The following is a 24,174-nucleotide window of genomic DNA, read 5'->3' on the forward strand; positions in this document are numbered from 1 at the left end:
TACATCAACAGACGCCTGTTTCATTTCTGTACGACTGTACGCAGTGTTTGCAATTTTGTAATTTGCAAGTTGGCCAACGGTGCCTGTTGTCGCCTGCTGGTTTTAAAATCTACAAGCCCCGAATGAAATGTGCAGGCCCATTTAGTTAAAGTCAAAGCAATAAAAACAAAACAGACTTCACTGTACACAGTTTCGCACTATTTCTACAAAATTAATTTGCGAAGTATGGCGCAGAGAGAGGTTTTCACACGTTTAAGACTGGTGATAACGTTGCTATGCGCAAAGCCATTAAATACCAGGACGTGAAACTCTACGTTGTCCAAACGTAATGGGTGATTCCTGAACTATAATAAAGAAAACAACCATGGGAGAGATTGCAGGAAAAAAACAAAACTGACAGAAAATTACTGAAGGCTGCAAGGGCCCTCAAATATCTGAAAATGACAGCCCGATACAATATCAGCCGGCGATGATTTCTTATTTCGAACGCTCGCTGTACATTATCCCTCAGTGTAGAAATGTAATGGTACATAACCTACAATTTGTGATCTAACTTGTTATGGAAGAATATTTCGAATTATAATCCAATCTCAAAATATTAACACTTATGGATTATCTGGGAAATATGAAATGTGAACACACATGTTGAGCAGCGATGTGGTTATAAAGTTAATATCTACATAACCCGTCTTCCAACGACTCACTAAGGATTAAAACGAGGAGTTTACGTTACGTTTCAATCGTGTTGGCAAGTTACTTAGGAAACAAATAGTCTTTGAACAAACACAAACAACTTCCTTCAAAGGTATAACACAATTTATCACATGAGTAAAAAGAATTCACAGCTGAATATTTCAGCTCTATAATTCACAGTCTGACTTGTGTTTACATCACCTTTTTGCCTTGATAGTAATCCATGGCCGAGAGTGAGAAAGTGAATTAAAACTTGATAATCGGCAATATTGCAGCCTTATCGCGATCTTTTGTGCACGAGTCATGAGTTCCACCAGATGATCCCCTCACTACTCCGACTATTCCGTCGAACGGTTTCCTGGATGAACATCTTGGCAGCTTGTTTGATGTGCACTTGTTGTGTCCTTCCAGTATGCTTAGTAATGGTTCTTGTGTTTGAAGAAACGTATTTCACATCAGGGAAACACAACGAGGTACAGCAAGCTGACAGTTCAAGGCGCATCTCTTCAGAACAGGTTTGACAAGGAACTGACATAAATTGATGCAACAATATTTTTCCATTTTCAATTCTTATCTCTGAAAGGTATGGAATCCTAGAATGGACACTTTCGCGTCGTCGTGCATTTTAAGGCTTATATGGAACGACCATGCGACAACCTTGAAAATTATCTCTGTCGCACTGCTATCCTTTGGTGAATGACAAAATAATTTTCTAAGCGCGATTATGTGACAAATGATCCAAATGTCGTATTGTCGCGCTTCAGGTAATTTTGTTACATGTTTTGCTTTGTGAGGGCGACAATGTGACAATGATCCTTCCCGGAGTCCACAGAATGAGGTTCCGAACGGTTTTACTTTTTGAAACAGATGGTTGTTTTGCGACGCCCAACCTGTTCATCCTACACCTTAAAGCTCGTGGTAAAATGTGTACGTCTTTTGGATCCTGAAACCTAGGATTACAGGAGCGTAACTACCATTAAAAGAATAAGTACAGACTTTAACATCTTAAAAATCCACCAATACTATCAAAAGGTAAACCTTTGCAACCTTATCGGGCTAACACGAACACAATGGCTTGCTTCGGGCCTGTTTCAGAACAGATATTACCCTGTTTGTAGTGGGTGAGTCACAGTTGCTAGTTGTGAATATCCTTTCGCCGTCTGTGAAAAGAAATACATGCATAAAGACTTGGAATCCAATCCTCGCGACACCAATGTTTGGATGTCTTAATCTCATGAGACATTCTTAAGTAATCAGGGATTGAAATCTGCTAATCCGGACAATTTCAGTTCGGAAAGCACAGTTCAGTTAACTGAGGTTTCCCCGTCCATGAATAAATAACAGACACTTATGAAACTAGCTGTTACGTCTAGTGACCCAAGTTATGCACGGACACTCCGATGTAGAATCCAGGGATCAGAGATACTCGGAGTTCCATATTCTGTATCAGGTCTTCTGAACATGGACACCTACAAGTTCAAGGTCAACGCCTGACCCCCTGTACGTTTCGGATTTACGTGCTCTCCAGGCGCTCCTTCCGTCCTCTCACTGTAGCATCGGATTCAGTAGAACGCTGGTTTAGGCTTGGGGTGATGTACCACAGCTACGGGTAATTTGTCTCCGCTCCACGGCCTGAGAGTAAGGAAGTATATGCATCAAAAAAGGCAGTATTTCAGCATTACAAATTTAGAACCAGACAGGCGGAAAACGGTATCTAATCTGATCAATTTTTACTACAATGAATATGTTGATCATTTTATTGATATTCGTTTATGATTTTATATTTGATATGCTTATAATAGCCAACCAGATGTCGAAGGTTCACAGTGGAAGATAGGATAATTATTCATTAGGATATTAACTGATTTATTGATTTATATATAACTTACTGTGGATGATACAGGCGACTTTCTTTTGAGTAATGGCAACTTGGGGTGCCAACCCACACAGATAAACCTTACCGAAAGAGGTGTAGTTGGCATCTTGGGGTTTGAGAGCACTTGTTCAGAAACCTTCCGCCATGTTAGTGAGAGAGTTAGATGCCCCGTCTCAATAATGGAGTTTGAAATAAATCTTTTGCTATGTAAATTCAATGTCATTGTAAGTTACCAACCATTACAGCAATACACAATGTTTGTGTTGAAATGTGGTGGGCTGGACATCGCTTGTGAAGATGCCGCTTTCACTGTTGATGATTTTTTCTTATATTGCATGTTTAGGTTAAATCATACTGAACCATTCAGATATAAAGGCGTGCGTACTTTGAGACGTATCGCCTTTGTTGTAGTATCGCTGTTACATAAAGATACATTTACTGAACGGTGGCATTTTAACAGTGGCGGAAAGGTGTCTGCCAACATGCAAACAGGGCTGTGTTTGTCTAAGAAGGACATTCGTCTTAATTCCCTCTTTACCTGTAGTACATCCGAGGAGCTTGTTTTATATTAATTTGCTGAAACACCTGAAACAAAAACCCAAATATTCAAAATTTATCGTGCTTTGTTGGATGTTTTCCGGATATTTGTTTGGCTAATGTTTTACGTCGGCAACTCAAACAACATCCGGGCTTTGAGGTTACGACATCCTCGCACGATTTTAAAAATACCTATTCTTCAACGCATTGACATTACAAAGCAAAAGCAGTGCATTCAGTGTAATTGTCGGCATGAACTTCCACCCCCTTTGTTATATGTATGAGAAGCGTGTTTTAATGTCTGCGAACAAAATCTTATCCGACCCGTCTCATGACCTACATTCTTGTTTTAAGCTTTTACCTTCTGGACGTAGATTCCTCGTCCCTAAAGTGCGCACAAAGAGGTCCCAATCATCTTTTATACCCGCTAGCATTAAACTTTTAAATGGAGGTTAGACCTAGCCACAACGTTAAAGGCATCTGCCTACCAGTCTCTTACAATATACACTGGTTATCTTTCTCATGCCGTTTATTCAATTGTGTTTTTTTTAATGTGATCGAGTCTCTTTGCTTGAATTGTTTTAACCATGCTGTATGCCTCACTTGTGTGAAAGGAATTCCCTTATCGGGCAATAAAGTATTATGTTTTATTATAAGTGCACTCCAAGGATTATCAGTGTGCTGAATAATATTGATTGTGTACAGGCGGAAGACTGCTAATCGAGAAAAGAAGTCGCCAATCGATCTACCTGCAGCCATGTTGTGATGCAGATGGCGTTGGCGATATTCCACTAATCAGCATCATGAGAATAGATCTACGTAACTGGGATGCAATGACATAATTCGACCAAGTCTGTTAGTCTGACCACCCGATCCCGTTAGACACTTCTTACGACAAGCATGGGTTACTGAAGATCAATTCTCACCCGGATCTACTGCTTGACAAATATTAGATGAGATACGTTCTGAAAATGACCCCAATTTGCATATATGGGAACTCCCTCCGGAACATTCCATTTCAAACAAGAGAGAAACAGGTTGTCGTCTAAATATTGAAAGATCAATTTCCCCGTGCGAATCGTGTCGTGATGGTGTTTTGCAGATCTAAATCGCTCTACGAAACACATATTAACGGTAGCGGTATTGATTTCACGCAACGGTCAGCATGTATTGCACGTGCTTAATCGCCAGTCTATCTGTAGCAACCAAGTGTATTCAGGTTACTTGCCCCGCCTGCGTGTCACTGCTTTCACAGCGCTGGATTATCTAATACTTGTCAATCAGTAAGCATGTTTTCAAGACATGCCCAGTGTATGTAATCAATGCATTTCATCGCTTTGATCGCTTTAGGGTTTCATTACACAGTCACCCCAGTCGTAAACGCCCAACAGAAAATGCATATGCATAAACATTACCGGAATATTGTAGTTCGTAGGGGTCTCGATGTGGAAGGTTTTTGTTGCCGACGTTCTGGTGCGTCTTCCGCTCTCTGTGACTGAAGTTGTCCCCCCTTGACGAGAGTCGTTTGACCGATAGCCGCTAGATGGTGATTTGGATGTTCCTAGACTGGCAGAAGCGGCTCGTTGCATCTCGGCAGCCTTTTTCCGTTGTTTGTCGACCATTGCTGACAGTGAAGCCAATGTTATGAAATATTATGAGGAAGATTAAATGAGTCAAAATTTCTTTACACAGCATCAGGAATATTACATCCATATCATTCACTGAACGTAATCGAGTCTGGACGTGTAGACCAGTGGCTGATGTCAAGATCATCGATACATGTAGACAGTTCCCGATGACATGCGTGTTCTTCTTTAGCACTTTGCGGGTCAGACATCGACATAAGAGGAAGAGTAAGAGAGGTAACTTGCTTGTCAGTTTCCTTTTTTCAATAGTGACTGGAAACTCGATCATATTCAGCAGGCCTGGCCGCCATTAGGCTGACACTGAGAGCGAACAATGAGACAGGCGACTCGCATTCTGATTCTACGTCAGATCAAATAGCATACATTAGACAATCAAATTGGCGAATGGAAATTAAGGACTAACTAGTAAGAGGAAAAAACCAAACAATACAAACAAACAAACAAACAAACAAAAGGAACCCCGAGATTATGAGAAGGGCTTGAATGGATCCTTGGCTTATGAAACGCAGGTCCTGGGGATATAGAGGATGAGATAGATCATACATTAACCTACTGACAGTCACAGTTCGTCTTTTAAGTATGTGTTCTTGCAGAGAATGTTGCTGTACCCGTGAAGATCAGGGTCCTTTTGGGTCTTCAGCACCCTAGATGGGTCGGATGGTTTGGTTCGCTGATCTTACAGACGCTTATCTTCGTGTCCCGACTGCTTAGATTGATCCTCGTGATGTCAGTCACAGGTTTGTTTGGTCCACACTCGATTATTTACGGACTGACTCTATGTAGACAAATGTCTGAGTGTGGCCTCAAACAACATTCACGCGCCCTACACTGATCCGGATTAGAATCGAACTCATAACGTTCCTTTAAATTAAATGTTAAGTTTAAAAAAGGAAATAAACTAATACAGAACTAAAAAGAAAGTAAAAAGAACGCAGTTCCTTCATGATGTTATGTATAGCTAGTTAAGATTAAGATAGTTAATTTATAAACCCAGTGTTTTTAATGTATTAGACATCTGTTGTACAACGGTAGTGCTGGACATCTTCAATATATCAGGGAGAATAAATGAAACAGGCATATAACTACCGAGATATTCAGTTGCTGTTTTCGGTCTTGCGTTGTGTTTTCTAATAGCTTCCCCGTAGTCATGACGCCGCCTCATTGCCATGCCATTCTGGGGCCCGGATGTTGTTCCACACCGGAAGGCAGAACTGCACGTGCTGTGGGCGGAACTAGGTCGACTTGACCGACTTTTGTACATGTCTGGGTTGGACACTGAAAAATGTGTACCATACAACACTTAGATCATGGCATGACGGTTAAAATGACATAATTTTCTCAAAGCTGACATAGAGAGGATTGTAATTTCTTTGTATACTTATACACTTATTTCTTAACCTCACTTTCTTCAGTCTGGTTCCTGAGGTCGTTAGCTTAACAGGTTCCGGGAACTAGGGTGTTCTTTCTTAACCTTGTTATAATGCGAAATCATCACTACACTGGAGTGCACTACGATTCTAAGAATTTAAGGAGGGTGTTTACAAAAAAGGTTGATATCTGGTGAATAAATTAAATTTGACTTGAAAAAGTTCTTTAAAAAATAAGTTTAAATCTCCCCTGTATGGAATCAAACTCACCAAAATAGCCAGCTCGCTCCTCCTTGAACGACGCGAAACCAAGTGACGTTAAGGGAGGAGGTATATCTGAAGACGGGTGTACAGCACGTCGTGCATGATATTAATACAAATATTTAGGCCACATACGTACTTATCTGCTTCTTGCTGGGTTTGTCGGGTGTGAGGTTGATGTCGGTGATGGTGTGGGGGACGCTGAGCGTAAACAGGAACCTGGAAACACATAAACACTGTTATGTCGAACTTTGATGTGCCGAACTTACGGAAGTTTCAAAGTAAAAGCGTATTTCCTTCGCATTCATCAGTGTTTAATAGTTTTCGGTAGTGTCGAACCTCGGATAAGTCGCCGTGTTTACGATGGTTAGCGTCGACACAACGATGGTGGTTGAATGTTTGTATTGATGACTGACTACTTGGAGAATCTCACATGGGAAACGTGACATAATTTCCTTGAACACGAGTACGATGTCGTTGACTGACTGCGTTCTTATGTCATCCGTGAATGTATACGAGGAGGCGGGGTAGCCTAGTGATTAAAGTGTTCGCTCGTCACGCCGAGGACTGGGGTTCGACAGGTACATTGTGGGAAGCTTATTTTACTCCCTTGAGTAAGCAAACAGAAAAAAAAGCCAAAACGCCGCTCGTGAATATTCTATTCAAACCCTTGTTTGTATACACAAGTATTATACGCACGCATCGACTACACATTCGCTGAAAGCGACAATATCTTTTGATGTACTTAATATGGGACACTGTTTAAAAGGTCGTGGCCCTAAACAAGCATCACTTACTCACCTGTCATAAAAGTCCATCATACAGGGGTGGGTGAAGTCGGTGAGGTTCAAGAAGGAGTGGCTCTCGGGTTCGATTCTCTCTGCCTGGAATATGATGGAAGAATGTACTGTGTGAATCTGAAGAGCTTGACCAATGAAGATACAAGTGGTCTTTAGTAGCCCATGCTTGTGTTGATCCGAATTGTACTGATTCTGAAGATCACTGAATTGTCTGATCCAGACTCGATTTACAGAGCGCCATCGCATAGTTGGAATATTGCGGTGTTAAACACACTCATTCACTTTTGATCACAGGGGCTTGTATCGCTTTGAAACGGCGTTCGAAAGACATATAGATGTATAGACCCTACCCTAGTACTATATAAAAGGAAAGGGATGTAACGAAGAAACCACCCCCTCCTCGATCAAAGTTACATGTTACCGCGTAAAATATTTTTAAGGCCCCATCGAGGCCAACGGATCGAAAGCCAGATGATTTCCCTACACAATGAGCTATAAATGGTCACAATCGGATCATTATTTCAAAAGTTATACGCTACGAATCATCGAAAACAGCTACCTCCGCAATTTCACGCCAAAATCATGGATCACCCAATACGGCGAAAACTCACCTTTTAAATTCGTTTATTAATTCCAGCCACGTTGGCAGCACCAGCGCTGGGCCGGATTCGATCGGCCGCGGTATTCCGCGGGTCGGAAAACTTATTGCAACATCTACATGTCATTTTTTCGACAGTAAGCAAGCATTTTCACCAAAATAGCCGGCAATCCTACTCACATGTCGGCCGTAAGCGACCTTGACATTCAAGTGAACTGAGCAGATCCGCACAAACTGACTCGGGCCATCCGATTGGCCATTTCCACTGTATATTTTGTTTCCAACCAGTCGGATGGCCCGAGTCTGTTTGTGCGGATCTGCTCAGTTCACTTGAATGTAAAGGTCGCTTATGGCCGACATGTGAGTAGGATTGCCGGCTATTTTGGTGAAAATGCTTGCTTACTGTCGAAAAAATGACATGTAGATGTTGCAATAAGTTTTCCGACCCGCGGAATACCGCGGCCGATCGAATCCGGCCCAGCGCTGGTGCTGCCAACGTGGCTGGAATTAATAAACGAATTTAAAAGGTGAGTTTTCGCCGTATTGGGTGATCCATGATTTTGGCGTGAAATTGCGGAGGTAGCTGTTTTCGATGATTCGTAGCGTATAACTTTTGAAATAATGATCCGATTGTGACCATTTATAGCTCATTGTGTAGGGAAATCATCTGGCTTTCGATCCGTTGGCCTCGATGGGGCCTTAAAAATATTTTACGCGGTAACATGTAACTTTGATCGAGGAGGGGGTGGTTTCTTCGTTACATCCCTTTCCTTTTATATAGTACTAGGGTAGGGTCTATACATCTATATGTCTTTCGAACGCCGTTTCAAAGCGATACAAGCCCCTGTGCTTTTGATCAGATCAATTTTTCAAGTACTGTCAAGTATCCGACAGGATATTTAGCAGACCAAAATACTTATGGAAGCAGATTCTTGAAACACAATTTTGAGATTGGACGCCATATGGTGTTCTGTGTGCATCAGAAATATGACGAGAAGTTTTACATCATCATGACATGCTTCACGTTTGCCTGGTTTGTTTCGATTATCTGCACTTTACAGTAAAGTCTTCTGCCCAAATGTCGGCTTTCTAGTATTCACATCGTAATGTGAAAACATCTGAGCGGCATCTGTACTCACTGTATTAATGCAGTGGCATTTTGTACGGGCACAACGAGAATACATTTCATCAACAGAATTGCGGACAAAGAGGAAAGTTAAATGGAGATGCCACTACTAGGCGTGCCGCGGCTTGCCGTTTTTTCACTTCGATAGATATGAGTAGTCGAATTGTTAATAGAATTTTACATTTAAAGTCAGAAGACGCGTGAACACTGGACCGTGTTAAATATGAAGGTGTAATCACGGGTTTTGGAAACCTGGCTGTAGCGAGTGTTAAAACATCTTCTAACACCAATTTTATGATGATGATGATGATGATGATGATGGTGGTGGTGGTGGTGGTGGTGGTGGTGGTGATGATGATGATGATAATGATGATGTAAACAAACCGGGATTCGAACTAACGATCACAGATTCCTGTTACGCAGAAGGAACGCAACTGTGTACAGCGGAAGATTAGCTGAGGGATCATCGATAAACATCAGTTGGAAATTACCGCTGCTAGTTTCATTTAAATTCGTATTTACTGAGCAGATTACTACCAATTATGAATCATGCAAGTATAAGCTTGATGATAACACAATCACCGCGATATACCTGGAATATTGCTGGTTGCGGCGCTGAACAAACAACTAACGAATGAGGTAATTAGGTTCACTGTACACATTTGCACAATAACACTAAACGTTGTATAGTGTCGTGTGGAGCGTTACACAATGATGCAATAATAACTGCAATCATTAACTGTTCCATTATCCTTGAACAAGATAAACAGAGGGAGACTTTGTGAACATTAACCTCTTCAGGTGAATGAACAGTTAACTAAGAAACAGACAGCTCAGAAACTACATATGAAACAACGACAGTTACAAGATAACAAAAGGAGTTGTGCTACTATAAAGTGGTCCAAAACGTGTTGCCTGTTTAACATAGAGAGGTCAAAGGTAATGAAAATACTGAGTTCCGAATATGGATATATGAAACGATTAACATTAGTATTGAAAAAGATGGTTGCATTGCATTAAAGAACCGATTTTATGTAATGTCAGTCGACACTTTACTGTTAACTCGTGTGAGGCTTCTTAGTAACGTGACCTCCTCATGCCAGAATTGTGTAAGAGTTCAACGTACTACAACGGTCATTGACACTTGAAAGAATTGAGAAGTGTTATCTAATACTTTGTCTGATAAGGCAAGACAGTATGTTCTTTCTAAAAGACAAATGTACTGAAAAATCTAAACCAGTTACTCACGTCTTGTTAATACATTCTAATGGAACTATGAACTTTTGAGACTATCCCTTGTAATGGGTTAGTACAGTACGAGGCAATATTAAATTACCTTTCGTTGCGAACCACTGACGTAGTTCGGAGCCAGCTAACACAGCAAGCAAACAAAGCACACTAAACACAATATACACAACACAACACAACACAACACAACACAACACAACACTCCAGTCTAAACCAACTGTAAGCGCAAAAAAGCAAAAAGCTCACATGGTAAAATATTTGCATGCAAACTTTACTGTGAAACAATAACATCAAAACTGCCAATGTGATGGTGAGATTTTGGAACCGTTCCTTACAGTTACAGATAACGACTCCAGCAGCGAGGGGCATTTCTTGCAAAAAGATAAGCAACACTGTAAGAACTGCAAGCATCACCCAGAATTCAAAATACAAAGTTGTAACTTTAAACATTCAACTTGAATTGGAGATTGTGTCTTTTCACAATTATTTCTTAGCTCATGCATATGCATTTAAAATGTGTACTTCAAAGACATGGCCAGTAAAATCTTGGAAAGAAGGATATTTAATTTATGAGAAATAGAATAACATCAACAATAAACAAATGAAAGCCTATAGCATGAAACTTTGAAGCATAAAGCACATATACTCTTAAAAAGTAGGGGAACCTCACTTCCACTTGACGACTGGAATGCTTGGAAGATATATCCGGTCAATAGATGTTGCCATGATAATAATGAATGTTTTGAGCATACATCACCACTTGCACTTCCTTATGGCCATAGGTGTTTACAGTAATCGCTCTTGAAAGATGATTGGTGTATGGCGTGAAATTGGCACGTGTGCAATTTACATTTTCAAACAAACAAACAAACAAAATCGTCTAGAGACAAATACTAACAACTGTGTGATGCAAGAGCATTTTCAACACAATGGTCTACACTGATTTCTCGACCTTCTTGAAAAACGTCAAAATTAAGAAAGACTAGTGGGACTACTGCATTGAGCACGTGCATCCCATGCGTTATGTTTAGGGCTGGTGATAGAGAAATGGTGGTGCGTTCATTAGACGTGTTGCTTTGAAAAGTCCGCTAGTGCTTATACTTCCTATCTAAATTGAAAGTTCAGGTTCCCCTACATTTTTTAAGAGAGTTTGTACATTTGTAATTTTAAAGAACATTTACGCTAGTTACTACACATACCAGGGGCCTTGTGATGGCGCCACGGAGGATGAGAGCACACACATGGTTAGGGGTCATCCGGAGGGCGTGGTCGACATCCTTTAGAGCCTAAAAATCACGGTAAAGCTTTTGACAAGTGAAAGCAACGTTCGATGTTTTCACACTGTATCATTTACACATGTAGTATTTAATTACGATTTTTATTTGAGAAAACACGTCATAAATGGGTTTAACGTTTTGCGATCAGCCCGACATTATTCAATACTATTTGTCTGTTACCGTACTATATATAATGTATTGCCGATACTGAAACTGTACGCTGATTTTAACAAGAGCAAAACTGACCAACGAATCTTCATCGCGAGCACCTCGAACAAGAGCCCGGATGCAGTAGACATCCTGTAAAACATAAAGGCACGCCAATGTACATTTCAGTCCCCTAGATTATATAGAATTTGCACAAGCATTAAGCCAAGTGATTAAGACACATTCTTAAGCAATGATCAGTTTGATCATTGTAACCTTTACTAACAATGTCAGAAAAAATACTTTCCAGGGATAAAAAGAGCAATAACGGAGAATGGACTGTTTGTACCAACATGAGAAGGAGACTGAATCATTAATCATCAAATATGATCAATTTCATGGTAAGAAAGGGTCTTACCGGGTTTCTACTGTCCAAAACGACAGTTTTCTCAGCGTCTCTCATCGCACCGCTCATGTCCCCTGAAGTAGAAAACTAAGCGATACCACATGCATGATACAGCAGACATGATACACGTGCATGCCATGCATAAAGGCTACAATTTTTATAAAGGACAAACCTAGAACACGTTGGGTAGTATTCGAAATATTTACCGATATATTGATAACTTCGACCCATTAGCAGTAACTTCCTAATCAAACTAATCAAACTAAGTCTTATAAGTATTGGAGTTCGATGTAAAAATTCCAAATGGCTAAAACACTTGTTAAAACATTCCCTGTCATCAGCTTTACTACCTACAGAGGAAGAAATAGGCAAAAGATTCCCAACAAAAACTCTATATCCTAAAATATTTGATTGCATGTGAGACAGACCGCTGCCATATATCTGCAATATTGCCGAGTGCGAAGTTAAAAATCTGACAACAGCATAGTACCCGAGCTATGGCGTTATTTCTGGCCATCGTCTACATTAACTACCTACCGAGGCGTGTATTTGCGAAGGCTCTCCGGGCGTAGAGAGGCGTCATCAGACAGGAGTTGGTCAAACAGCCAGCAAGACATCCACCCTGGTAATATATGGAAAAACATCAATGACCTTCGATATTATTTCTCATAGGTGAGTCGGAGTCAAACATGAGTTGTTTAGTACGTTCACAACTGACTTACAAATGATTTATTTAATAAAATCGATGTACGCTGGATGTCCTTACATATGTTATTATTCATGTACTGCCGAACAAAAAGGTATTCACTGGATTCTATTGCTACAAACGTTTTCAAAACGTTACCACGCTGAAAGCAATCACCGAAACAACGCAAACTTTAGGGTCAAGACATTTGTATATTACTAATGTGAAATATGTCTCCACTGACTCTGTATTTTCTGTTGTCCGACAGTTACATTCGCTGAAAGTATTGAACGAAAAGAGCTCCTTTTCTTTCTTGCTTTGACGTACGCACAAATTGATCTCGCGGCTACCATGATCGGACTCAAACACCTTGATATGGACTTCAGATGGCCGTAGTGTTAATTCTGGTTTGTACAAATGGGCCCAGTACGCAAGTAAATGATACCTTGGGTATGGAGACAATGTTGATGGCCTTGGTGAACTGTGAGGCAGCTTTCCTGTGTTCCCCGACGTGCTGGAGAGCCACGCCTAGGTGAGCGTGGATCTCGTACAGCTGAAGGGACAATTACATATACATGATCTACACTACACATAATCGAATCTGGACCAGACCATCAAGTGACTGACGTCATCGATCCATGCAGTTGGGGTATGATAACATTAACGAATCAAGTATGTTTGATCACCAGGCCTAGTTGAATCTTGCGACAGGATTAGGTAGCTCGGGTATATATCCTCACCCAAAATCCATGCTTGAAACAGACAGGGCGGTATTACCTTTACTATCTGGACACGCAGAGGAAACGTGCGTCATCAAGTCGTTTCACGTGAATCAAGTAATGTTTCAAACCTCACGTGCCGGGATGCGAACCCACGATCAAAGTATTTGGTCACACCTTTGTCAGCAATGCTGCTGGAGCGATGCTCCTGTTTAAGTACCTTTTCCACTTCCGACACACCTGTCAGGGATGAGGATACTGACAACAGCTACGTTTGATTTAGCTAAAATATTAAATGAACTACAAGTAGCTAGAAATGATACAGGTATCATAACTGTGTTGGCAAACCTGATCCTTGTCGTGTTTCGGTCGGTTTAGTAACAATTTGATTTAATTTTTTGTAATGTTTCGGTTACATTAAATTTTAATGGTGCACTTTCTTTTGCCCGACTCTGTACATACCAGCATGGAGTAGGAAGCAGGTGGCTCGTAGTCCTTGGGTAGGTTGTCCTTGTCGATCATCCAGAGCAACTTCCGGTAACTGTCGATCACCTGGAAACAGACGGGATGTCACACAATATGTAGCAAAGAGTGAGTGAGTGATTTTGGTCTATTTTCCCTTTGACCTGGGGTGTATGGCAAGTTGGTCAGGTTAATGAAAGACGATTGGACAAAGTGTCATAAACATCAGCTGCTTGTTTTGTGAACCGGGTTTGGTGCTGTAAAATCTGGAAACGCAGAATCTGGAATGCGGGCGTTTCTGTTACATCTAAGGGAGGTAACTCTGGACAACAGGTAGGGCACCCGGGTAACATGCCATGAGTACAGCAAGCATATGCATGCGAGTCCAAGTTATATAACCTGAATACAGACACGTCCTGTGGCGTATTGCAACGCTCACATAGTGCTTAGCACAGTATTGTTGGACGTTTCTAGATTCAGTGTTTCTGTACTCGGCTTTTGAATGTTTACAATAGAATCCTAGTGGGGATTAGGGGTACGAATTGGTCCTCGGAAATGCCTGCCGTACGATAAGATTTAATGGGTCATGGTAAGTCTAGCTAAGTTGTCGTCAGCAAGTTATTGTACCCCGACTGTGTAAGGGTGTTCACCCTGTCAGTCACTGGGTTTATACTCGATAATTTACAGGGCGACGCTACATATATTACTGTTCGTTTATTATCAAACAAACGTTTACAACATTATAGTGTGCACATAACGGGACAGGTACTTTATACGGCATGCAAATTAACATAAAGGTGACTTTCTGTAATAGACATACAGTATGCGTGCTTACTATGTTGTGCTATGGGACATACAAAGTAAGTACTATGTTGCGCTTTGGGACATACAAAGTGAGTACTTATTAAAAGGCAAACGCATTACATTGTAGTATTCTTATTGTCGAACCAACTATAGAAAGAAACCGAAGTCGAGATTTATCGGTGTACGTTAAATAAACTCCTGTCTGGTATATACACACGCACGTCTTTAGGTTAAGACGACTTTGAAGGTTAGGTTGAAAGTAAGGATTAAAGGCAATGGAATATGAACCTGTTGTTTTACCCTAGAGCTGTTTAAACAGTTCGATGTTTGGCATGTGCTATGAGCTGGCAACGCGAAAAAAGGGTGTCAGACCGTGGAGGAGGGGGTGATTAGCTTGAGAGGACTGCCGTGTTTCCCCGCTCCCGGCTACTAGTCGGACTTCGTACTGGTCACGTGACTCGCAATGCATACATAAACATGTATACCACTCAAAGTTTGCTCAGGATTATCTCTATGCCAAATTGTAAACATGTTTTGAAGTAGCCAAAGACAATTGTGTGATGACATGTTTAATGAAAAAACTTTCGGGGTGGTGTAATCCATAACAGCATCATACATCATGTGACCAATCAATACTGAGATCACACGTGAAAGGAAGTTCAGGAAGTGAATTCATTGTCGACAAAACATCACGAATCTCAATAACGCGTATACGCACCTCCGATGGCTTCCAGGGGAAGACTGTCCCGCTCCTCTGTAAGCGCATTGCCAAGTTATTGTAGATTTGCATGCGGGACAAGGTGTCGTGACAATGCGATCTGCAGCCCGCGCCACAGGTAATCAATAGTGTTTAATGAGCGGTTCATGAACACAATGGTACCCTGCTAAGTTCAATAAGTGCGTTATCGCAAGTGAGGATGATGTTCAGTCTGATTGAACCAACATACGATCTCATATGTCTCATAGAATGTTATCACAGTAACATACACCTGTCATCGTGCCCCGTGGAAGGAATGCTTCCCCAAGTCATGACTGAACCCCCTGCTCATCGTTCCTGTCTGAATAGGACGGAACCCTGAAATCTTTCTCTTTCTCTCCACCAGCTTGAGCAGGACAATCTGAAGTCTACACACAATCTCATTTCTCAGTGAGGGCATTTTCAAACGTGTCTCTCTGTGAAGCCAGCGAGTGACATGTGAATGCATACCGTCCGTGGTCAATTGTGTGCATGTGAGAAGAAAGATTAACGACGCCAGTCACGAAGTGATAACGTCTTTCTGCAATCAGGAGTTACCTGTCTTCCTTCTTTGTGGCGGACCTATTCACCAGGTGGCGCTGTGTAGCTGATCTTAATACCTGCTATCAATACCATTTCCGGTTGATGGTCCTGTCTGACATGGAAGACAGTGTCAGCGTAACATTGTCTCGATCAAGTTTCAAACACTATGGATCCGATGATCAGACTACTTTTTCAGTGCGACATGAGTACATTGTTTTGCAACCCACAGAAGAAATGGTCTGTCTAACTGATGTGCATCAGTTCAAACGCAGATTTAAACAGAGTTTAAGACAGCTTGTGCAAATCATGCTAATGTTTTAATGCCTCTGTTAAATGTGAAGTTAAAGGTTCATTCGGGTTTGACACAATCGACGGGTATCAGGATATTTCAATGGTTATTTGGCAGTTTATTTTTATATCATCAAAATTAACTTGATCCTAAACTTTGACTGGTATGTGTGCAGATAGACATCGGCTGGCAATTTTACAAGGAAAACCTTTTGTATAGGATGATACGACACTTTTTCAGAAAATTAAAGACTATTAATTTCCCGTTTACCTGGGAACACGTCCTCTTTGTACTCCTCTATTTCGTTATGTCAGTTTGGAAACGGAATGCCAAATCGTGAAAAGTTGGCTGCATATATTGAAACTGTTCAAACTTTTCAAACCGCTTTTGAAAAAAATAAGGTATGTTCGATTTTACGTTTTCACAACAGGAGGCACCCCGGTGCTGGTACTGAAGTGATCATAGCGTTAAAATGGTCGTAACTCTCATCCTTTAACATATTACCCGTGAAGATCTGGGTTGGAACTGATCTTCAGTAACCCATGCTTGTCGTAGGAGGCGACTAACGGGATCGGTATCGCTGGCTTGGTTGACACGTGCAATCATATGCCAGTTGCGTAGATCGATGGCCATGTTGTTGATCAATGGATTGTCTGATCCAGATTCGATTATTTACAGACTCCTTCCATATAGCTGGAAAATTGCTAAGTGCGGTGTAAAACAACAATCAAGCTAACCTTCAACATGTACTTACGTCTATCGTAGTGTCATGGTGGTTTTTTTCCGTGGGACAAGTCACGGGGTAAAAGACTAGGAGATTAGAATTGTTGATGCATATTTGTTTTCCGCGGTACGATAGCAATATCTACATAAATCATAAACATTTACCTCGATACAACGCTATACTGCGAAATGTTTCGACTGATATTGTAAAATGAGAAAGTTTTGACATCCAGTAATCTCTTTTCAAAAATGAAATATCCCTCACATCGAGACATGTGGAAAACCATCTAGAAGGCGTTCGTATTTCCGTCTTGGAACATGTTCTTAATATTCACTTAGTACATGTAAGATGAAACACGGTTATAAGAAAAAAAATATGTCCTATACGCCTAATTAGTCCCACCCCACTACACATTGAAGCAGCATACTAACAATAGCTCACTGTGTTGTATGTTTAACACTAACTACACCGATGGACCACGTGCTTGATATCATGCCTGTTTACTTGATCAGTGCACGGCGACTTACAGATCTGCTGCGTACGTATACCCAGTGCAAACAATCATAATAAACAAACAAACATATCTTTCGCGAATAGGTTCCAAACGTAAAGCCTTCAAGAGCAAGTGTGTTCATTTCAGTTTCTCTAACGCACACTGTAGATCAAATTCAAAAGGACCGAGCGCTCGTTGTAGAGTGAAATCGACTACCGTCGATCAATAGCTATTGAAATTGACATACGCAGGCTAAAGCGACTGAGTTTAGAGTGTAGTTTAAAAACTTTATAGGTCATTCACTATGCTTCATAACGTACATACTGCTTTATTCGGCAATAATACAGCGATTAGGGATTGTGGTTCAAACTGAAACTACCCGAGGGAATATTTGTACCGTTAATGCCATGTCAGTCATTAAATCGATACCGTGTCAGTCAAATCCGTGCAATAAATCACATCCCTATACGGCTGACACATGTAGGCTTGTCATAATCGAACACTAATATGTATTAGGTTTAGCTAGTGGAATTTCATTGTTTACCTGTACAACTGGCAGGTTGTACGGCCTCACAACTGATCTGGTTTTTATCGAAGCAATCAATGTGAGGGCTTTCTCACGTAATAGCTCCTTCAACACAATATCAAGCTGTGTAGGCGACTTGGTGGTATGGTGGTGTTATTAACCAGAGAGGGATTAGGTCATTCCTGACGAAAGATTAACGCATATTTATATGGCACGGGTAGATGTTTTTACATAGAAACAAAGTTAACCTTCTTCTAGCTGAAAAACACAAACAATAAGACCCATCAAACATCTAGTCACTGTCTTTATGAGTCTTAGTTACAAGCCCCTTTGAGTCGGTGAGGAAGCCTACTGGTTAAAGCGTTTGCTCTTCACGCTGACGACACGGGTTCTATTCCCTAAATGGCTAATATGTGTGAAGCCCATTTCGTGTTTCCACCGCCATGATATTGTTGGATCATTGCTAAAAACCGCGTCATCACAAAAACTTACTCACCATAAGCCCCTGAATGTTTTTCTCTCTCTCATATTACTCATGCATCGGTGTTTTGTGGGCGTATCAGCAATTTACTTAGCAACAAAAGTGTTTGCCAAAGCATTAACTTGTCTTCAGCCTACCAGATATTGACCGTTGATGACTGATGACGTCAGTGCAGCCATGGCGAAGAGCTAAATATGTCGGTTTATCACCTACTCGCGGTTGCTGTGACCGGTCACCATCGTCCATGCGACCTGCGAGGTGTAATTATGAAATCAAACCATCTGTGTTGGATGGCCAGAGATCGTGGAACTGTTACGCAGTTCTATGAAATTTGACCACGCATGTGAAAGTGAGCATACATACATACATACATACATACATACATACATACATACATACATACATACATACATACATACACAGAGAGAGAGCGAGAGAGGGAGAGCGAGAAAGACATTGCCACTGCTACGTGATAGTGTGCAATTTCTTATGTCACTGTTGCAGTATAGCAGATATTTATGAATACCTGGTGTCGTCACTCTACAGTATCGACTTCAGAGGATGATAATTAATAATTACGCGGAAGGTGCTTATTTGACGGTCAGTTGCTGACAGCCAGTAAAGAATCAACACAAACACACAGTCAGTAGCTGAAGACTGATAACATCTGACATAAACAAGCAACAGACAGAGAACCAACAATATGAGATTTCATGTCCCGCCTGACCCTACACCACAATTAAATGTCAGTAACTGTCAACAGCAAGTGTCCTACAGATCCCCTGTGGGTTAGTACATATCTACAGTCTCCTTCTGTGCCAATCATCTGCTTGCTCAAGTTGGCAGTTCACTTACAACTATCAGCGAAATGACACTTAAGGTGATTTAAGCTGGTTTCCACTTCCGATCAAAGACAATGATATATGGTACCTACATAAATGCTGCACCATATCAACGAAAGGTAATGGGTAGTAAAATGAAAGTCATGATGCCCTATTCTCGAACAGATAACACCATAACTGAATACAATGTATGTTCAAAACATATCGCCATACAGTCTATCAGCATTTACACTGATACAGTTAAGTAACACCCCTATATAATTCTCGCAATACGAACGAAATTGAAACGGAAAGTATTATTGAGTATCCGTGGCTTAACAAGAACCACACACCGATCAGACTCCTTTTCTCTTGACGAAAAAGGGTATGGTTCAGACGTTGGACAGGAAGCGCATTGACCTCAGCGAACTTATCTAACCCGTCGATTTATAGGATATGATATAAACGTCAATATTTGACTTAATGTCATTGTGTTTGGCTGTGATCATATTGATCCTTAAAGGATACATAATCTTGTAGGATAAAAAAGTCCGTTTAATCTTCAGTGGTGGATCCGGGGGGTGGGGGTGGGGGGAAGGGGGGTGTGGGGTGGGGAAGGGGTGGATGGAGTGGACGTGGGGCGGTAACCACTCCCCCCCTTTTTTTTTCCAAGGTCATGTTCTGATTCTCAATCAACACCACCGCCACCCCTCACACACACACACCACCACCACTGAAGATAAAAATGTCGAAAGTGCAACCCCTTCTTTTTCAAAAGGCTGGATCCGCCCATGATCTTCATTATCATACTGTATTATATGTTGCTAAAATGAACAAAAGAGAGTTTTGACTTGACTAATTTTGCATACGTTAAATGTAGAAAACAGAAAATGTCGTGTATTGGGGTCGGTGTGTTCAAAGAAAATGATTTAAGATCACATTGAGCATGGCAGTAGACAGATTATACAATGAGGAAAATACCAGCAGTTCTAGAATACAGTCATGAATTAAGTGATTCGATTCGTAATATCGCACCGAAATTACACGTGTTAACGCCCATGTCAAGTTCGCTTCCATAAATACATACTATCGAATATATGTGACATTTTACTATATCTGCATTTGTGATCCTACATGAGTCGATATGTGGAGGTAAAACCCGACTTATTCAAACGTAATGAATATCTGAAAGGACTGAGTGTGGATACCTTTATGCATATTTACATACAGATACACAAACACGCAACACAAACATCAATCGAAGTTTAGCAGATGCGCCTGCTGTGACTTCAACTCAAACAGATGAACCGAAAAAGTTGTTTTGGTTCATTGCGTTTGACGGAGGGAGGGAGCATGAATATTTCATGCAATAGCCTCCCACAAGACAAAACGAAGAGTGGAGTGAAATCAGCATTTACAATCATTCACTTTTATTTGTCTATGGTCAAAACGAAATAATCCAAAATATTTATCAATATGTTCAAGACTCTTAGGGAATGTTCGTACCTATCAAAACTGGCAGGTGTCAATCAGTACATATTACCGGTTTCTATTTCGGCCTTTGCATGCCTGCCACGTGCATGTCCGGGTAACACGTGCGTATTAGGAAATGTTCAGTTCATGTCACTGTCCAGGTGGTGACGCAGGTGTTCCCTCGGATTGAACTTTTGACAGCTGTGGTTTGTTATAAGCGTCATTGAATATTCCAGCTATACGACGGTGGCGTTTATCTGTAAATAATAGGGTCTGGAACAGACAATCCAGTGATCAATATTATGAACATCTGTCCCCGCAAATGGGATACGATAACATGTGTCAACCATGTCAGTGCGGCTGACCACCCGATCTCGTTAGCCGCTTCTTACGACAAGCAGGGGTTTGTGAAGATACATTCTAAATCGGATCTTCGCTCACTTGGCACCGAAAGAATCGAAAACGTAAATGCATAAACTGAAACAAAAACCGTCAGGTATCATAAGAGTTTTTTGAGTGTTTTATAGCCAAGACTCTAAAGAAAATGTCATGAAACATCTTTCTAAATACGTATGTTGCCAAACTATTTTTCCGTTTTTGTTGCCAAACTATTATGTTCGATATACATCAACACTTGTCAAACTGGCGGAAAGATCACATAACATGTGATATTGTGGTTTGCTAGTGTGGTTTGCTGTGTTCTGGCAGACGGATCAGACATGACTTCATTATATGGATGTTGCAGTTAAACTTGTAGTAGAAATCAAAGGGAACTGTTTTGTGACGATTCATTTCACATTTGTGCCATGCCGGCGAAGATCAAGGTAAACACTGGTGAGTGAGTGAGTGAGTGAGTGAGTGATTGAGTGAGTGAGTGAGTGAGTGAGTGAGTGAGTGAGTGAGTGAAAATATCACGGCGGGGAACTCATTGTGTTTGATTTGGACCATTGCTGATTGAGACATTAAATCCACCGTTCGTTAAAGTCGAGACAACCAGTATAATGGGTGGATTATCACCGGATTGTCTATACCAGATGGAATACTGCCATCGTGGACAAAATCTGATTGGTGGATTACGTACGTCTTTACGCAGTCAGTGAGTACTGTAGTCTTTGATTGATGTAGTCTATTGTTCAGTGTTGACGTACATTCCGATGGAATCCTGACATTAAAGCGGTTACATCCTTATTCAGTAACATTATCATTAATGTCATAAGAGCTGAAATATGCAACGAGTTAAGGTTGGAAACGATTATTTAGCGTTCGTCATGATCCACTGGTTCGGAGAGTCTTATGCCGAATTAATCATTGTAAACACTATTATGGCGCTAAATCCACGAATGAAGAAGGATTAACATAGGCATTACGCACATGTGTTTTGTCTTGTAACACTGGTATGAGTGAGTGAATGAGTGAGTGTAGCACTGAGCCCCTTTTAACAGTATTCCTGCAATAACACTAGGCATGGGCTTCACACATTGTACCCATGTGGGAATCGAACCCGGGTCTTCGGCGTATCGAACGAATGTTTAACTAATAGGCTAATACTGACATGAAGTAACACATATTTTTGAATACTTTGTAAACATGGTTCTGAAAAATAAGTTTCAAAATGACAGTGAGATTGCTGTTTTTTGCAAAAAGCAAAATATCGAGTCTCGTCTGAATCAATAAGACAAGAAAGTGCCTCGTCAGGGCCTCGTTGTTCACAATACCAGTCGTAAATCTGTTTTAAGGTTTGGCAGTTTAAAAGCTCCCTGTTCTAAGACAGGTTTCGAGAACAAGGCATATCGGCTGATCATATCGATGTTTACTGTCTTGTGTAATAAATTCAAAATCTGTTTGTATTTACCCTGCAGACAACTCATGGCGAGCAGTAATATACCTAGCAGAAGCAGTGACTAGGATCACATCTCACACAGTCTTTTCTTAGCATTCTGCATGTGAATTTCAGTTCTTATAATTAACGTACGATATACATATTTCTATACAGAACGTCTCACGACTATTTACAAATGATACATATATACAGTTGTGTAGTTTTCTGTTTATATGTAAGATCAAGGTTCATATGCGTGGGTGCGTGTGTTTGCTGTTTGAGTGTATGTGTATTTGTGTGTGTGTGTGTGTGTGTGTGTGTGTGTGTGTATGCGTGTGTCTGTGCATATGTGTGTGTGTGTATGTGTGCGCGCGTGTGTGTGTAGTTAGGTACATGTATGATTCATTATCATTTATAAAAATAAATGTTCAGTTCGATTAGATAAAGGTATCACGCTGAATAGGCTGCTTTTAGCTGTGTGTCTTTGAAGACGTATTTGTGGATACGGATAAACTGTTCAGGCTGTATATCAAAATACACATCTCACTATAAACAGGCAGGAAGATGAAGTTAAGTCTCAATAAACTAATATGACTATCAGACCAGCAATCTAGATCCAAAACGACACTCACGTACCTCTCACATACCTCACAGTGTTCGAACGCATATATAACATGCATAATAACATTTCTTACCTTCCCCCAGCGTTTAGAGCGTTCATTAATCATGGCAAACTTGAGAGTGACATTGGCCGTGTTGTGAAGTTCATCTAAGGTAGAGAAGTTCCACTTGCACCTGGACATTTTGGCAGTAAATCCGAGACCTTATCGTTGATTTCACACCTTATGTCAACTATGAATCTCGACAGGCGACTGGAGGCTTTCGCTCTGTAGGACTAACAGGGCCAGCGTCGAGCAGGATTAAGCACCATGCCTTATCAAGCACACCTGAAGCTTGCCCCAAGACGTCCGAATATTGGTTCTAATCTAACAATAACCCGCACGACGTTTCATGCTTCGCTGCTTTCATTCAAGCCAACTTTCTCTACCAGAGTATTGATTAGCCCTTGGTGTTTGTGTCGACGTATTGGAAACATTTGCTAAGCATACAGGTTGAGATTTCTTCACGCCGAGCCGACGACTGGTTGACTTATCAGATCAAAGTAGCCCTGTATATAAAGGTATACATATAATTCCCCAGTGTTTGTTCGCTGACAATTAAACACAAGAACAAATTACTTTTCTTGGACGAGTCCACTGGCACACAGGGGTATCGGCCAAAGGGATAGTGGTAACTATTGTGAATTCGAGTAGGCCGCCCACTGTCAACAACAGTTTAGACCGATTTGTCAAAATCAATATCGGTCCATTTGGCTTGTCTCGATAAGATCTGCATATATGGAGTCGCATAATTTAACATATGAAGGCTTTCCCATGAAGGGTATTTGTCAACACGTTCAAGTCTCATTCGCACGACTTCTCATCGATATCCTTACTGATCGATCTTGATTGTATCACGTGACATCACGATACTCGCTCTCGCCCGAAAGGCTTGATAACACTAGAGGTTTACAGAGATTAGGGCAAAGATTTGTGTGAATCTGATCACGTTAACCAA

General features: G+C 40.9%; 1 protein-coding gene across 1 annotated transcript; it reads right to left on the reverse strand.

Annotated features, from left to right (window-relative positions):
- Nucleotides 1-798: 798 nt before the first annotated feature.
- LOC137296396 (uncharacterized) lies at nt 799-23,733 on the reverse strand. The gene is made up of 13 exons (XM_067828195.1): nt 23,253-23,733; nt 13,849-13,938; nt 13,113-13,220; nt 12,520-12,604; nt 11,995-12,056; nt 11,676-11,729; nt 11,352-11,438; nt 7,182-7,264; nt 6,520-6,599; nt 5,839-6,027; nt 4,522-4,730; nt 3,108-3,154; nt 799-2,325 (listed from the first exon to the last, which is right to left on the reverse strand). The coding sequence occupies exons 1-13, from the start codon at nt 23,358-23,360 to the stop codon at nt 2,256-2,258; spliced, it is 1,272 nt and encodes a 423-aa protein (XP_067684296.1). The 5' UTR covers nt 23,361-23,733; the 3' UTR covers nt 799-2,255.
- Nucleotides 23,734-24,174: the final 441 nt, after the last annotated feature.

Source organism: Haliotis asinina, chromosome 9 (assembly GCF_037392515.1).
Source record: "Haliotis asinina isolate JCU_RB_2024 chromosome 9, JCU_Hal_asi_v2, whole genome shotgun sequence".
Lineage (NCBI taxonomy): Eukaryota > Metazoa > Mollusca > Gastropoda > Lepetellida > Haliotidae > Haliotis > Haliotis asinina.

Coding starts and splice junctions, on each gene's coding strand:
- LOC137296396 (XM_067828195.1), bottom strand. CDS start 23,360: ATGTCCAGGTGCAAGTGGAACTTCTCTACCTTAGATGAACTTCACAAC. Junction 11,730..11,994: donor TTTTGGACAGTAGAAACCCG/GTAAGACCCTTT, acceptor TATGTTTTACAG/GATGTCTACTGCATCCGGGC. Junction 7,265..11,351: donor GCGCCATCACAAGGCCCCTG/GTATGTGTAGTA, acceptor ATCATATTCCAG/GCAGAGAGAATCGAACCCGA.